The sequence below is a fragment of the Festucalex cinctus genome, chromosome 1 (genome assembly GCF_051991245.1).
Source record: "Festucalex cinctus isolate MCC-2025b chromosome 1, RoL_Fcin_1.0, whole genome shotgun sequence".
Classification (NCBI taxonomy): Eukaryota; Metazoa; Chordata; class Actinopteri; order Syngnathiformes; family Syngnathidae; genus Festucalex; species Festucalex cinctus.
Genome location: NC_135411.1, coordinates 9,028,896 through 9,043,079, shown reverse-complemented (window position 1 = coordinate 9,043,079; position 14,184 = coordinate 9,028,896). Strand labels below are relative to the sequence as shown.

General features: G+C 42.4%; 2 protein-coding genes across 6 annotated transcripts in view; one reads left to right on the top strand and one right to left on the bottom strand.

Moving 5' to 3' along the window:
* fgf12a (fibroblast growth factor 12a) overlaps positions 1-14,184 on the bottom strand; it is a 71,257-nt gene that overhangs the window by 26,338 nt on the left and 30,735 nt on the right. For all 4 annotated transcript variants that reach the window (XM_077515125.1, XM_077515131.1, XM_077515112.1 and 1 more), the window contains one exon: positions 5,727-5,830. In XM_077515125.1, the coding sequence (XP_077371251.1) occupies positions 5,727-5,830 (104 nt within the window). The remainder of the gene's footprint in view (positions 1-5,726; positions 5,831-14,184) is intronic.
* Positions 2,346-14,184, top strand: part of LOC144014795 (presenilin-associated rhomboid-like protein A, mitochondrial) — a 69,190-nt gene continuing 57,351 nt past the window's right edge. The window contains exon 1 of one of the 2 annotated variants that reach the window (XR_013282575.1): positions 2,346-2,472. The gene's annotated coding sequence lies outside the window, so the exon portion shown is untranslated. The remainder of the gene's footprint in view (positions 2,473-14,184) is intronic. The other variant, XM_077515076.1, reaches the window with a different exon arrangement.

The window sequence follows — 14,184 nt, the reverse complement described above, 5'->3', positions numbered from 1 at the left end:
ATAATAAACGCAAGTTGCATTGAAAGTTAAAAGTGAAGGGCTTATTATATGGCGTAAATGTGTGACCGCAAATGTTCCTCTTGAAGCGCATGTTAAATTCTAGGGCAGGGCAATTAATTGAATTCAGATCGTCAGATAAGTTCAGTGCATTGGAAAGTTGAAGTAATAAAGCTTTAGATGTGTTTGCACTGTTGTAATCTGATTTATGACATACTGACGTGTGTTTGTGCCAAATTTGCCAGACATTTTGTTAAGTTGAATTCTTGAAACTGTCTTTCATATTAATTCATGTGGTTTATTTGCTTTTATTTATTTAACCTATAAATCCAACACATTTATGTCCATCCATCCATCCATTTTCTTGACCGCTTATTCCTCACAAGGGTCGCGGGGGCTGCTGGCGCCTATCTCAGCTGGCTCTGGGCAGTAGGTGGGGGACACCCTGGACTGGTTGCCAACCAATCGCAGGGCACACAGAGACGAACAACCATCCACACTCACACGCACACCTAGGGACAATTCGGAGCGCCCAATTAACCTGCCATGCATGTCTTTGGAATGTGGGAGGAGACCGGACTACCCGGAGAAGACCCACGCGGGCACGGGGAGAACATGCAAACTCCACCCAGGAAGTTCCGAGCCTGGACTCGAACCGGAGTCCTCAGAACTGGGAGGCGGACGTGCTAACCACTCGACTACCGTGCCGCCCTATATATATATATATATATATATATATATATATATATATATATATATATATATATATATATATATATATATATATATATATATATTTGTACTTAATTTTTTAATTATATTTTTATATTTAGCCATTTTATTGATGTATTTATTTGTTTATTTATTTAGTCATTTATTTGTTTTGAATTTTGGCAGTTTTGGGCCGTACTGCCAAGTCGAAATGTTATTCAAATGAGGGGGCGGTCCTAAGCGTGTCTTGGGCTGTTCCAAACTGCCTGTCATTGGTCGAGTAAGCAGCTCGGCGAGCACGGAAGTCTCGCCGGCTTGCAATGGTGAGCTCCATCAATGGACGACTTATCTTGTCCACTGTCACCTCGACTTGTTGTCTGGCAACTCAAGTTATTTATCTAAGTTTGAATTTTGGCAGTTTTGGTCCTCCATACTTTGTGCGGTCACCGCACCAAAAAAACAACAACAAAAAACACTCCATTTTGACAAACATTTCCAGTGCGTGGCCAGAAAGGTCAAAATTGCATTTGCCGGCCCATAAAGCGGTGAATTACCAGGATGAATGGACTGTCATGGCTGGTAGGCTGAAAGCAGCCATTTGACCAAAAAGCACCGCTCAGCCTGTAATTCATAATAACGGTGACGCCGCCGGACGCAAATGACGCTATCACGAACCGGGTGCACGCAGGCCCGGTGGTCCGCGCCGTGCGCTCAATTTGGCGTCATTTCAATGAATCACACGACGGCCTGGGTGCTATTTAACATTAATTAGACTGTGGGAGGTTATCGCTGCGAGCGCTGCGATCTTGTTTATGAGTCTTCAGTCATGAATGAAATTAGTCTTGCCAGATGAGTCACGTTTGCACCCGTATATTCTACGTCCTCGTCTCAAACCCGCAAGGGTTCAGGAGTCCGCTCGGGTCGGAAATGATACAAATTTGCTGGACATTTCGTCTCCGGAGCAAAATCGGCGCCATCTGGACCCGGCTCACTCTTGATAAAACGGCCCCCCTTACCAGTACATGCAATCAAACACACGCTGGTGTCTGTCCTTCAAACGTTTGATGAGGATTTTGACATTTTAAAATACAAGTCGGCCAGATGGGCTGCGGTGAGCACAACCCCTCGTTCCTTCATTTTCTGTCATTTCCAACTGGGTTAAGCGCCACGAGACTGCAAGTTATATAAGTATGTTAACTCGGGATATGTTCACGGCCGTCTCTACTGTATGTGTGGCAGAGGTGGGTAGTAAAGAGTTACATTTACTCCGTTACATGTACTTGAGTAACTTAAAAAAAAAAAAAAAGTACTTCTAAGAGTAGTTTTACCACACAATACTTTTTACTTTTACTTGAGTAGATGTGTGAAGAAGGATCGCTACTCTTACTCCGCCATATTTGGCCACACTAAAGTCGTTACTTTTTCTCCTTTTTTCATTATCCTTACCAGAGAGCCAACAGCGGTTCAGCCACATGACTGCGTTTCACCAATCAGACGTAGCAACAATAATCACATGAAGACTCCTTCCCTTCACATTCTACCAATCAGACGTAACAATGCAGTCACGTGACCACAGGCGGCGTTTGGAACACAGAAGCGGGAGAGGACGAAGCCGAACACCCATGGCCTCATATCATTAGCATGTTTACCTAACACGCCGTGCGGAATAACAGCTTTATAATGCGGTGTCTTACGTGTCTGCCGAAACAAACGGACATTTCGGCATATAAAAATTCCACATCGAACCTGAGTTAACAAGTTGCGGTAAGTTTGACCTAATTTCCCTTTTTGCTGTATTTAGGCAGGTATTTGTCTTTAGTGTTGATAAGGACCTTTTCACATAGACTCTTTTGCAAACACTAACTGTTGCCATAAACGAAATAGATGACGCTACAAGTTATATGGAGGCATGAATTGGCGGTAGCCACTAAGTGTCACAAATTGTTAACTGTAAAGACGTTTTGGGAAAAGATAAACACTTGACTCCATGTAATGCCAAAAGCTGGTCAGAAAACATATCAATGTTAAGCCATTCTTATTCAATGTAGCAATAGCATATGTAAACAAAAAAGATTTAGGCTAAAAAGTACAAGTTTCTAATTGCTCTGCTGATGGGTATTTACAGAAATTTAGTGACCACAATATTTTCAGTTGTACACTCAGATTTAATACATTAATCATACGAAATCCTACTCTAATGTAGTTAACTTAATTTAACTTTGCAAATTGAACTGAATATGTGATTTCAATGGCTTACTCTCCTGTAAACTCATAGCCTGATATTTTTTTTTGTGTCAACAGAGGGTTCACCCCAATAGAATGAATGTTTTTGTCTGTCTGATTACATTGTTTTTAAAAAAAAATCAGAGAATGTTCAAGCAGTTACTCAGTACTTAAGTATTCTTTTTAGCGAATACTTTTTTACTTCCACTTGAGTACATTTTTTTAATGACTACTTTTTACTTTTACTTGAGTAATATTATTTGAAGTAACGCTACTCTTACTTGAGTACAATTTTTGGCTACTCTACCCACTTCTGATGTGCGCATATGGCACCTTTTCACTTCCTCTGCATGTCAAACATCCCTGCGTGTTACAGAAGCGCGTTTTCATCCTCACTGTAACAGGCAGCAAAATTAAAGTTGACATCCGTGACTCTTTCCACCCCCACCCGGCCGGCGATTGGCTACCCACACTCGCCCGCGCTTCTCGCATCTTACGCCGCATAAGAAATCTATCCGCGTGATATTTACTCCCCCGCTGTGTTCATTTCTGGAACCCAGTGGAATAATAATTCTGGTGATGCGGGATGCGGTATATGAAAGTAAAATTATCTTTGCTTCATATTCATTTCTGGAATGGAAAAATGCTGACAAGCAATAAGAAATTTCAATGTGCAAAAGACTGTTTAAATTATTATCCATTTTAAAGATAAGTTTGGGGTCATTAAAAAAATTCCTTATTTTTTAGATGTATAGAAATAAATACTATGATTGAGGTTTGAAGTCACTTAGAAAAGTCTTAAATAAAAAAAAGAGCAAAACACTAATGTGTATATACTTAGCTAGTGCTGTCACAATCCACTTCCTTGTTCACCAAGGGACACGCCTCCTCCGCTCCGGTGCGCACGAAAGCGCGAATGAGCGGCAATCGTTCCAAAAAACACGCTACGTGGTGAAACGCTCACGAAGGAAGCGTTCCAGTTCGCCTTTTCGGATTTGGTGAGAACGTAGCATTAAACTGAGACGAAATTTGAAAATAGCGGATAAAAGTAACACTACCGTAAATGTTGTGATGGGAGTCAGCGTCCTAACTGCAGGATTTGCTCTGCCAAGTTGAGCAATTCTAATCCTGCATAACTAGCTAGCTAGCAAAACTAAAGCAACGCTTCTTTTTAAGATGCATGGAGATTGGGAATACAAGAATAGACCGCTCAAAAACTATTGACACTGCTGCTCTAAATTGTCCATAAGTATCAATGTGAATGTGAAGGGCTGTTGATCGATATGTGTCCTGTGATTGGCTACCACCCAGTCAAAAATGGATGGCATCATCTCAAAGTATTATCTTTGGAAGTCATACATACGCTAGTAATAGGGCTGCACAATATATCGAAAAAATATAGATATCGCGATATTGGCCTATGCATATCACAAAGACATGCAATAAGTTTGATATGGAATTTTATGCTTTTATCTGAATTTGACCAGTCAGACTGTCAGGTTTACCTGTTTGACATTTATTAAACATGACAAAAAAGGAGAGAAGACACTCAGTTCAAAGCTCGGAGGAGAGGAACCGACCGATACAATTCACTACTGCACTCTCTGAAAAAAAAATCCCCTCCTCACCCTCTCTTTTTATTTGGTTTCCACGCCCCTAGTTCCATGCTCCATCCCTAATAATGTAAATGCAAAACATAGTTGGAACTTAACGTGTAACGTGTACTTAACTCATTTGCTCCCAATAACGTGTAAATACGTGTTTTTTTTAATGTTCTAAGTGTCCCAAAGACGTACATACAGAAGGCTTTGATGCAGCCTCTCAACTGCAAAGAACGGTTGCAGAAATGGTAGTTATTACACAAACGGCCAGCAGGTGGCAGCAGAGCAAAGGAGCTCAACTAGAGCCATGTAGAAAAAAAGCTAAATTACAATTTTAAATAGATTTGTGAACTGCTGAAACTTAGCTCTCTTCTAACGCTAGTTGCTGCAAAACGGAAACCGATAGAAACATACTTTTTTTTTTTTTTTTTCCCTGATGGAAGAAGAGACTTTAATCTTTCTTTTGATAGGTTCCATGCTTTTATAGCAATAGAACACAATATTCTGTGGGCCTTGCAAAATCAGTCAAAATCCAGTAAAACAGCAAACGGGACTGTTTCTGTGAAAACGGCTGGGAGTGAATGAGTAAACGAAAATGTGCACTGCCATCCAATCCAAAAGTTGAACATTATCGAAAGGTAATTACAATGAAGAATACATTGAGTTTGCTTATTTTTTCGCATGAAAAAATATAATTCTTTCATTAGATAATAAAAATGTCATTTCTTTAGATACATGTTAAATATCGCAATAATATCGATATCGCTGTATTCAGCAACTATATCGCATATCGCATGTTTTTCCAATATCGTGCAGCCCTAGCTGGTAATATCCAATACAAAGGACTGCAACGTCTAGAATCCCTCTGCTAGTTCTCAGATATGAATTATTCCCAGTGGCATACCCAGCAACAACCGAGCGGGAACGTTTGTTTGCAGATAAACCGGACGGTGAGTCAATAAGACGAGCGCCGGCAATTTGAAACAATGAGTCCTGAACTCAATGTCGAATGAAATTGTAAAACATGCGCCGTGCCGCTTGATCAACAAAGTGGGAGGATAAGTGGTTCACAACAACACAATAACAGTACATCACAAGGGCTCTTGTGCTAATGCTGGATAGTCATCAAAGAGGATAGAACAAAACGTGTGGCGAATGCACAAATGCCGGTGACACGCACACACACACACTTACCGAGCTGTAGAGCATGCCCTCGCCGTTCATGCCGATGTAGAAGCCGCTCTTCACTCCCTGGATGGCCACCACTCTCAGACCCACGGGGATAAGATTAAACAGGGCTGCGCAGGCCAAGTCGGGCGGCATGTACAAAGAGACAAAAGGAAAAGAAGAAGACAATTTAGTTTCCACTTAACTCTCATAGACAGGAGAGTCTGATCTCTCTCTCTCTTTGTGCTGCCTTTCTGGCGCTCTGACAGCGGCAAAGTGGACGGAACGAGACGTGGACAACGGGGAGGCACAGTCACCTGCCAGACGAGCTTTAGAGTCAAAAGTTTGGCAATACGGGATATGGCTTTATTCATTTTGCTGTCGAACGAGATGAGACGATTGGCTCGACGGTAATGTTTGAAGGGTGAAATGAAGCGGCAATATTATTGAAGTATGTTTTTCATAATGAAGACAAATAGACTTGAGAGCTAAATTGACAGGGATTTTCCTTTGATTGACGGGCGACGACAGAGTGAGCGATGGTGTCGCATTGAAACCGCCAGTATATTTACATGTTGCATAATTAGCAATAATAGCAACGGTATGTCAAAACTGAAATCATTAACTCATTCACTCATTCACTCCCAGCCATTTTCACATTTCGCAATCCCGTTTGCTCCCGGCTGTTTTACTGGATTTTGACTGATATTGCAAGGCACACAGAATATTGTGTTGAATGTGTTCTATTGCTATAAAAGAATGGAACCTATCAAAAGAAAGATTAAAGTCTCTTCTTTTATCAGGAAAAGAAAGTATGTTTCTATCTTTTTCCGTTTTGCAGCAATTAGCATTAGAGGAGAAATAAGTTTCATCAGTTTTCACAAATCTATTTAAAATTGTAAGTAATTTAGCTTTTTTTCTAGATGGTCCTGGTTGATCTCCTTTGCTCTGCTGCCACCTGCTGGCCGTTTGTGTAATAACTACCATTTCTGCAACCGTTCTTTGCATTTGAGAGGCTGCATCAAAGCCTTCTGTATGCTCTACCATTAAAAAAAATAAAAAAAACAAAAATAAAAAACGTATAAATACGTCTTTGGGACACTTAAAACATAAAAAAAAACTTATTTACACGCTATTGGGAGCAAATGAGTTAAGTACACTTTTGACGGTAAAAGTTTGCTACGTTAATCATGACATAACAGAGGCTGGTTGTATTAGTGTTTAGCGCGTACGTTTACAGTTTAGCATCTTGAGCCTATCTTGACCTCAAATACCCTCTCTCTAATGAAATGAATGGAAATGTCCTTAATCCGTTCCTGCCCCCACTATAAAAAAAAAATGTATTGGGGGGGCATTACAGAAAATAATTGAGAAGCACTGCCTTAAGGTATGTAAACTTATGAGCACACTGCATGGTGGGAAAAAGGTTTAATGCCCATACAATCCAAAAATACTGTGGCTATTGTTTTGATATGTTCAGAAGTTGAAGTTGACATGAGCAGCGATGTGCATGTGAATTTTGGTGACGATTCAAAGCATTTTTGTGTTGTTAAGGAACATCTAACTTTTGTATATTTACAGTTGTGCTCATAAGTTTCCATACCACAAGGGTATGTAAACTTTCAAGCGCAACTGTACGATTCAAATATTTAATAGCAACAAAGCTTGTGGCCGATATTCTGCCACTCATGAAAACTAAAACTCGGTGTGCTGTGGGTTTACTCAGAAAGTGCGAGGAATGACTTTTGAGTACAATAAGGCAAATATAATTAATAGATATCAATTGCATGCACAAGTTAACGTGACCGAGCACATCCTAATGCAAATACACCCATTTCTTTGTTAATGGGTTTACTTCTCTTCGTTAGGACTATTAAAACTCAGTTGCTCCCAATAACATATAAATACGTTTTTTTTTAATGTTCTACGTGTCCCAAAGACGTATTTATACGTTTTTTTTGTTTTTTTTGCTAGAGCATACAGAAGGCTTTGATGCAACCTCTCAACTGCAAAGAACGGTTGCAGAAATGGTAGTTATTACACAAACGGCCAGCAGTTGGCAGCAGAGCAAAGGAGATCAACCAGGGCCATCTAGAAAAAAGCTCAATTTTGAATAGATTCGTGAAAACTGATGAAACTTAGCTCTCTTCTAATGCTAATTGCTGCAAAACGGAAACAGACAGAAAGATTTCCTGATGAAAGAAGAGACTTTAATCTTTCTTTTGATAGGTTCCATGCTTTTATAGCAATAGTACACAATATTCTGTGGGCCTTGCAAAATCAGTCAAAATCCAGTAAAACAGCCGGGAGCGAACGGGACTGCTTCTGTGAAAATGTCTGGGAGTGAATGAGTTAAACGCTTTTTAAATATGTTAATGTATTTGAAAATATGCTGAAATGTATTTGCAAATACGTTCAAAGGGATTTAAATACGTTCAAACATACTTGCAAATGGCTCGAACGTACTTTCAAATTAAACGTATTTGCATATATATAAAAACATATTTGAAAAGTCCATCCATCCATTTTCTTGACCGCTTATTCCTGACAAGGGTCGCGGGGGCTGCTGGCGCCTATCTCAGCTGGCTCTGGGCAGTAGGCGGGGGACACCCTGGACTGGTTGCCAACCAATCACAGGGCACACAGAGACGAACAACCATCCACACTCACATGCACACCTAGGAACAATTCGGAGCGCCCAATTAACCTGCCATGCATGTCTTTGGAATGTGGGAGGAGACCGGACTACCCGGAGAAGACCCACGCGGGCACGGGGAGAACATGCAAACTCCACCCAGGAAGGTCCGAGCCTGGACTCGAACCGGAGACCTCAGAACTGGGAAGCGGACGTGCTAACCACTCGACTACCGTGCCGCCATGGCTGGGAGTGAATGAGTTAAATATGTGATTTAAAACATTGTCTGCATAGTTCATCAAATGTTTTATGATGGCATCAGTTTGCGCCTCCAACACATAAATTCACATATTATATTCCCTGTGGAGAAATTAAAAACACTTTGAAGTCAACCAAGGAGACATAATGGATTGTCTTCGACTTTGGAAGTTCCACTGTAATGAAGCATCTAACCCGAAAACGGGGCCGGGCGAACGTGTCGGCTGCGTGACGTCACTCCCTCGGCAATTTGAAAGCACACACGGATTTTTTTTTTTTTCACTCACTCACTCACTCCCTCACTCACTCACTCACACAAAAAAAAAATCCGTTTGTGACATGCCACCCTCCTGTTCTGCGATTGGCTGGAGGGATGTAAACACTGTCTTTCCACAGAAACGTCCCACTGTTTACAAAACAAACACAAAATGGCCAAAATACAGGCTGGGGGGTTGGGGGTTTAGGACAAAATCACCACCAAAGATTAACATAAACACAGATGTGTAGACTGAGAGAAAGTTAAAGTGTGTACATCCTGTATTTAAAAAGTGCATTTTCCTGAGTGAATCCGGCAGACAGCCCCTTTAAAGTAAGTATTTGAGGTCGGTAGCGACAGATATGTTGTACTATGTTGACCTCTTGTATCAAACAGGATGATTCAGTCAAGTACAAGATTCACAAAATATCTTACAGTGCAAAACGTGCCAGACAAAAGAAAATCCACAAGCAACACATCAGCACAAACTAACACAACAACAACAACAACAACAAAAAGAGCGCACTCTGGCATTCAGCTATTCTGCTTTATCACAATAATGTCCGCGCGTTTTGATCAGATTTGACTGACTCGGCAACATAAGCCTGGCGCCTCAGCGTCGTTATCGCATTCAGTTATCAGCGAATGCTGATTGGTGCCGGAGCGCTGCACTAAAAACACAGACGAGCGGAATTTGCTCGTGTCCAAATATCCAATCCCGTCATAAGCGCTGCTGTTAAATCCTCGTAAATCACGGCCATGACAGCACATTTTAATATGGAAATCATCGCGGGAAGACACTCGGGAAGATGACCTCAACGCTCCTTGAGGATGTTGATCGCGGCAAAGATAAGAAAGTGGTTATTAGAAATTCTCATCATCCAGGTCAGCGGTTATCAGGAGATGTCACATTGGAAGCAATTTGCTTCTTCTCCGTTCATTAACATAGACAAGAGTCATTGCTATTTCTGTGGCGTCGCTCGGACTGAATGCGAGGACACGACTGTGACTTTCATGGACTTTTGTTTCCGGATGACGTGGTGTGACGGGACATTTGCGATGGTTTCCCGCCGTATCGTGGCGATGATTGTCCGGCGAGTGGTGATGGGGAACGTCAGATAAGGCTGGCGGGGACGAGGAGGGCAGACGTGCCGACACGAGATTGTCCTTAGAGGAGATTGAATTTCGCTCAATAAATATCGATGGCGATGGAAATTTGCCCCCCCCCCCCCCCCCCCCCCCCCACGCCCCAGGTCACTGACGCAGCTGATTTACACGGGCAACTGTTATGATAATGTATACTCTTGAGGCACACACATTGCAAAGGCGTAAATGTCCGCTCGAACCCTAAATTCTTCACAGTCAGGGGTAGATTCGCTAAGAATGCGCTGCGTCCGCTAATAGCGCGAAATATTGCTCCACAACTGCACCCGCAGTCTGCGCCCAGTTATCCACCTATTCACTAAGGATATTGCTCTAATTATATACCAGCGCAAACACGCCCACAAATTTTGACAGCTGGGAGAAAATTTACGCCTGATTTCCCACACACGGCAATGGATTTGTGCCAAGAACATAGTTGCTATAGTAACTGAAAGCGAAGTTGGACCGAGGCGCTGCAGAAGCGTTTTCCTCAAAGCGTCACTAAGTTGTAGAAAGCGGAGAGGATGACAACGGTGTCATTCATTCATAAAGTATAAATTATTGGTGTGATCATTTAAAAAAAATATATTTTCAAAGGTTGACGTGGGCATACAGTCTGCATCTGGCATGTAAAAATAATGTTAAAATTGGGGTACCTTGGGCATATTAGGCGCCAAATGTATGCAAATTACCTAATTTACGTACGCGCAAATAACACCGGCGCACCGGTTTGCAATCTGGTTGGCAGCGCATTTAATGACGGATTTCACCATCTGCGCGTGTTTAGAGTCAGTCCTGTTACCCACATGTTTAGCCGCAGCCAATCCGATCAATTCACTGTCTATTTAAGCCAAACCGAGAAGTGTGTGTTTGTCGGATTATTAACTCTGTACCTCTGGGGTGTGTTCGGGGGTTTGGGGGTCGGGGGTGGTGGGGCCTGGGTCGTGGTGGGTGGCGGGTTTGGGTGGGGTGCGGGGGGGTCGTGGGGGGGTGGGGGCTGGGGACCGGTGGGGCGCTGTGGGGGCCCGCTGGGCCTCGTTCTGCGGCCTTGGGCTCGGGGGTGTGGGCCGGGGCTGGGGCGGGGGTGTTCCGGGCGTCTGGGTCGGCTCGCCGACCGGTGTCCGCTCGGGTGGCTTGGGGGTGGCCTTGGTGCTGCCGCGGCCTGGGGGTTTCGGGGGGGGGGGGGGGGTGCTCGCTTTGCTGGACCGCGGTTGACGGCTTCTTTCTTTGGTGGTGGTCCTTATGCATGCCAGATCCGTCGCACCAGCATCTACTGAAACTAAACAGAAATAGCCTCTCCCTCCCACAGCCCCTTGAATCAGTTGGTGCTGGTGTCTGTGGTTCTCACTTTGCTTTATCTATCCTTCCCTCCTTCCTCTCTTTAGTTTTTCCTCTGGTCACTTGAGATCTTAATTTATTAGAAGTATGAGGTTTCTGGGGTTGGCATAAGACTCTGGTTTTGTAACCACGTAGGAGGGGTCTTGTTGGTGCTGGACTTCACTTTGATGGATTGGATGTATTGGCTTCTATGGATCTCTCTCTGCCTTATCGATCCTTCCCTCCTTCCTCTCTTTAGTTTTTCCTCTGGTCTCTTGAGATCTCGCCAAATTTGCTGGAATTTAGAGGCTTCCGGGGTTGGCGTAAGACTTTGATTTTGTAATCATGGGGAAGGCAGGAAGTGTTTGGTCGGTGCTGGATTTCACTTTGATTTTCCTTTCTTTTCTCTTTATTTCTTTTTTTTCTGACCTTTTCTCTGGTCTCCTGACCATTTAAACCTCACGACTCTGGCAAGATTCTGAAGTACCTGGTTAAGGCGAAGGGTAATGGGATATTTATAAGGCTTTAGGTGAATGAATGAGTATAAATTTATACGTATTTGCACGCACGCACGCACACACGCAAACGCACGCACACATACACACAAAAAAAACAAAAAACAAAAAGAGCAATGATGACAAGACGTTGAATCGGTAAGACTACCGAATGAACAATTCTGAGCTCTTATTAAAAAAAAAAAAAAAAAAAAAAAAAAAAAAAAAAACTCTGTACCTCTGTTCCTGTGTGCATCTCCACAGCACCAAGGGGGCTTGGCGTCTCGTGATTCTCGATGCATTCTGGTTGTTTCTCGTCTAGTCGAGTTGTTCTACGCTCTCGATGTTATGTGAATAATTAGTTAAAATCTTATTTGTGTCTGCGTTTTGGGATCCAACCTCAGAACATAACACTGGGAGTGACATTAAACATCTTCAAGTCTTTTTTTTTTTTTGAAGAATTGTTCACTTTTGGCCAACTGCTGTTTGTTGTGAAATTTGCTGCGGCTATACAGTACTGTCGTGTACTTGGTATCTCAAGGAACTACTAGAGGTGGGAATCTTGGGGCACCTCACGATTCGATTGCGATTACGATTCAGAGGCTACGATTCGATTATAAAACGATTATTGATTTCCCCCCAGGCAGCAGAAAAAAAACAATGTATTTTGGTGCTTTTAATGTTTCGTACATTAGTTACAAAAATAGTACAAAAGTCCTCTCAGGCCTAAATAAACTACTATTTCAGTATCAAGTTAACAGTTCAAAACAGTAAATAAAATACTCAAGTCCTCATTCTGTAACAACAGCTTTTAAGTATATTCAGTCTTCAACAGAATAAAACATAGCACTGAGCAAAAATATATTATTTTTATCCACTCAAAAGTGCACTGAGATATAAATGAAAGACAATGTGAACTACTACTTCAATACAAATGCCTAAAAAAAAAAAAAAAGTGCTTTCCTGCTTTTTAAGTTGTGTAAAGATGAACATGTAAACATTAAAGTTTCTCAGAGGTACAAAAAAAAAACCCTCAAGTGCTTTTCTGCTTTTTAACTTGTGTAAACATGAACGTGTAAACATTAAAGGGATCGTTCGGCTTTTTTAACATGAATCTCAATTTGATCCTCACCTCCCGTGTGTGCGATCAGCACTGACTTCTTTCTGACAGCGTTCGGTGACACGCGTTCATGTTCGACGTTGGACGAGAGGAAAATAGTCCAGCAAGCTGGCTGGGGTCTCGGAAATAAAGCCTTTTTCTTCTAAAAACTATTTGTTTTCAAAAGCGTGATACATTTCCACCACAATACTCTTTTCTGAATAAAGTCAGACGCCATTACCGCCAGCCACTACTTTTCTGTTCGTTCGTATCACTGCGCGGCGCCCTGTAGAACGCTAACCGACGCACTGCAGCCAGCTAGCTGATACTTCCGCCTCAAGTTGTTTGCCTTTTCGGAGCAGGTCTGATCTGACGAAGAGGTGGGTTGGTCAGCTCAGCCATGCTTGTTGTTGTTTTGAATGTCGAGGCGTGAGTTGTGGATGTGTACTCTCGGTCCGTCCCATTAAGCGTCCCGAAGACCGCGCGCGCTACTGCGTTTCAGTTCCGCGTACTTTCCGCTCCGGTCCACTTTTAGTTTCGGTTCCCTTGGCATATTTATATAATCGGAATTTGGACTTTTGTGAATCGTTCTCGATTGTTCCACGGCCGAATCGTGAATAATCTAAGAATCGGAAATTTTGCACACCTCTAGGAACTACTGCACTTTGCTTTAGGAATAAAACCTCTGTTTGGTGAACACTTGCTCTACTAGAGAATTCTTGAGGTGGCACTTGGTGTAAAAAGTTTAACAACTGTGAGAACCTCAGGGTGGACTTAGTTAACCCTGAATGTTAATATTTCAGCAATCCATGACATTTTGCACAACTACGGTATTTGCTTTCAATTTTGTGAGAACACAAAATGTCTACGAACATGAATGCCAAGGTCACACATCCAAATTCAAGGAGAGCCCAAAGCTTTTTGTGCATCCCACAAAGTCGAGATCAAATTTAACTGCATGGATCGAGAAAACGTTCCAATTGAACGCAACTGGAGCTCAAGTGATTAGAAAGCCTTGTTTCATTCCATCCATCACCTGTGATCATTCCACACAGATGGAGTGTGAAGGTGTCAGAGCCAATCAGAAATAACTCTCGCTGCGTGCCAGCTATTACTGAGGACGATCAAGGGATGCCGATCAAATTAATAGCGGCTCTGATTTCTGAAATGGGTGTTAATTAATCGAATGAGGTTTCACGGCCTTCAGTGTTAACAAGCTGTCATACGTCTGTGTTTGCACGAGGTAGCCATCCGTATATATTCATTTCACAAGCAACTGAATG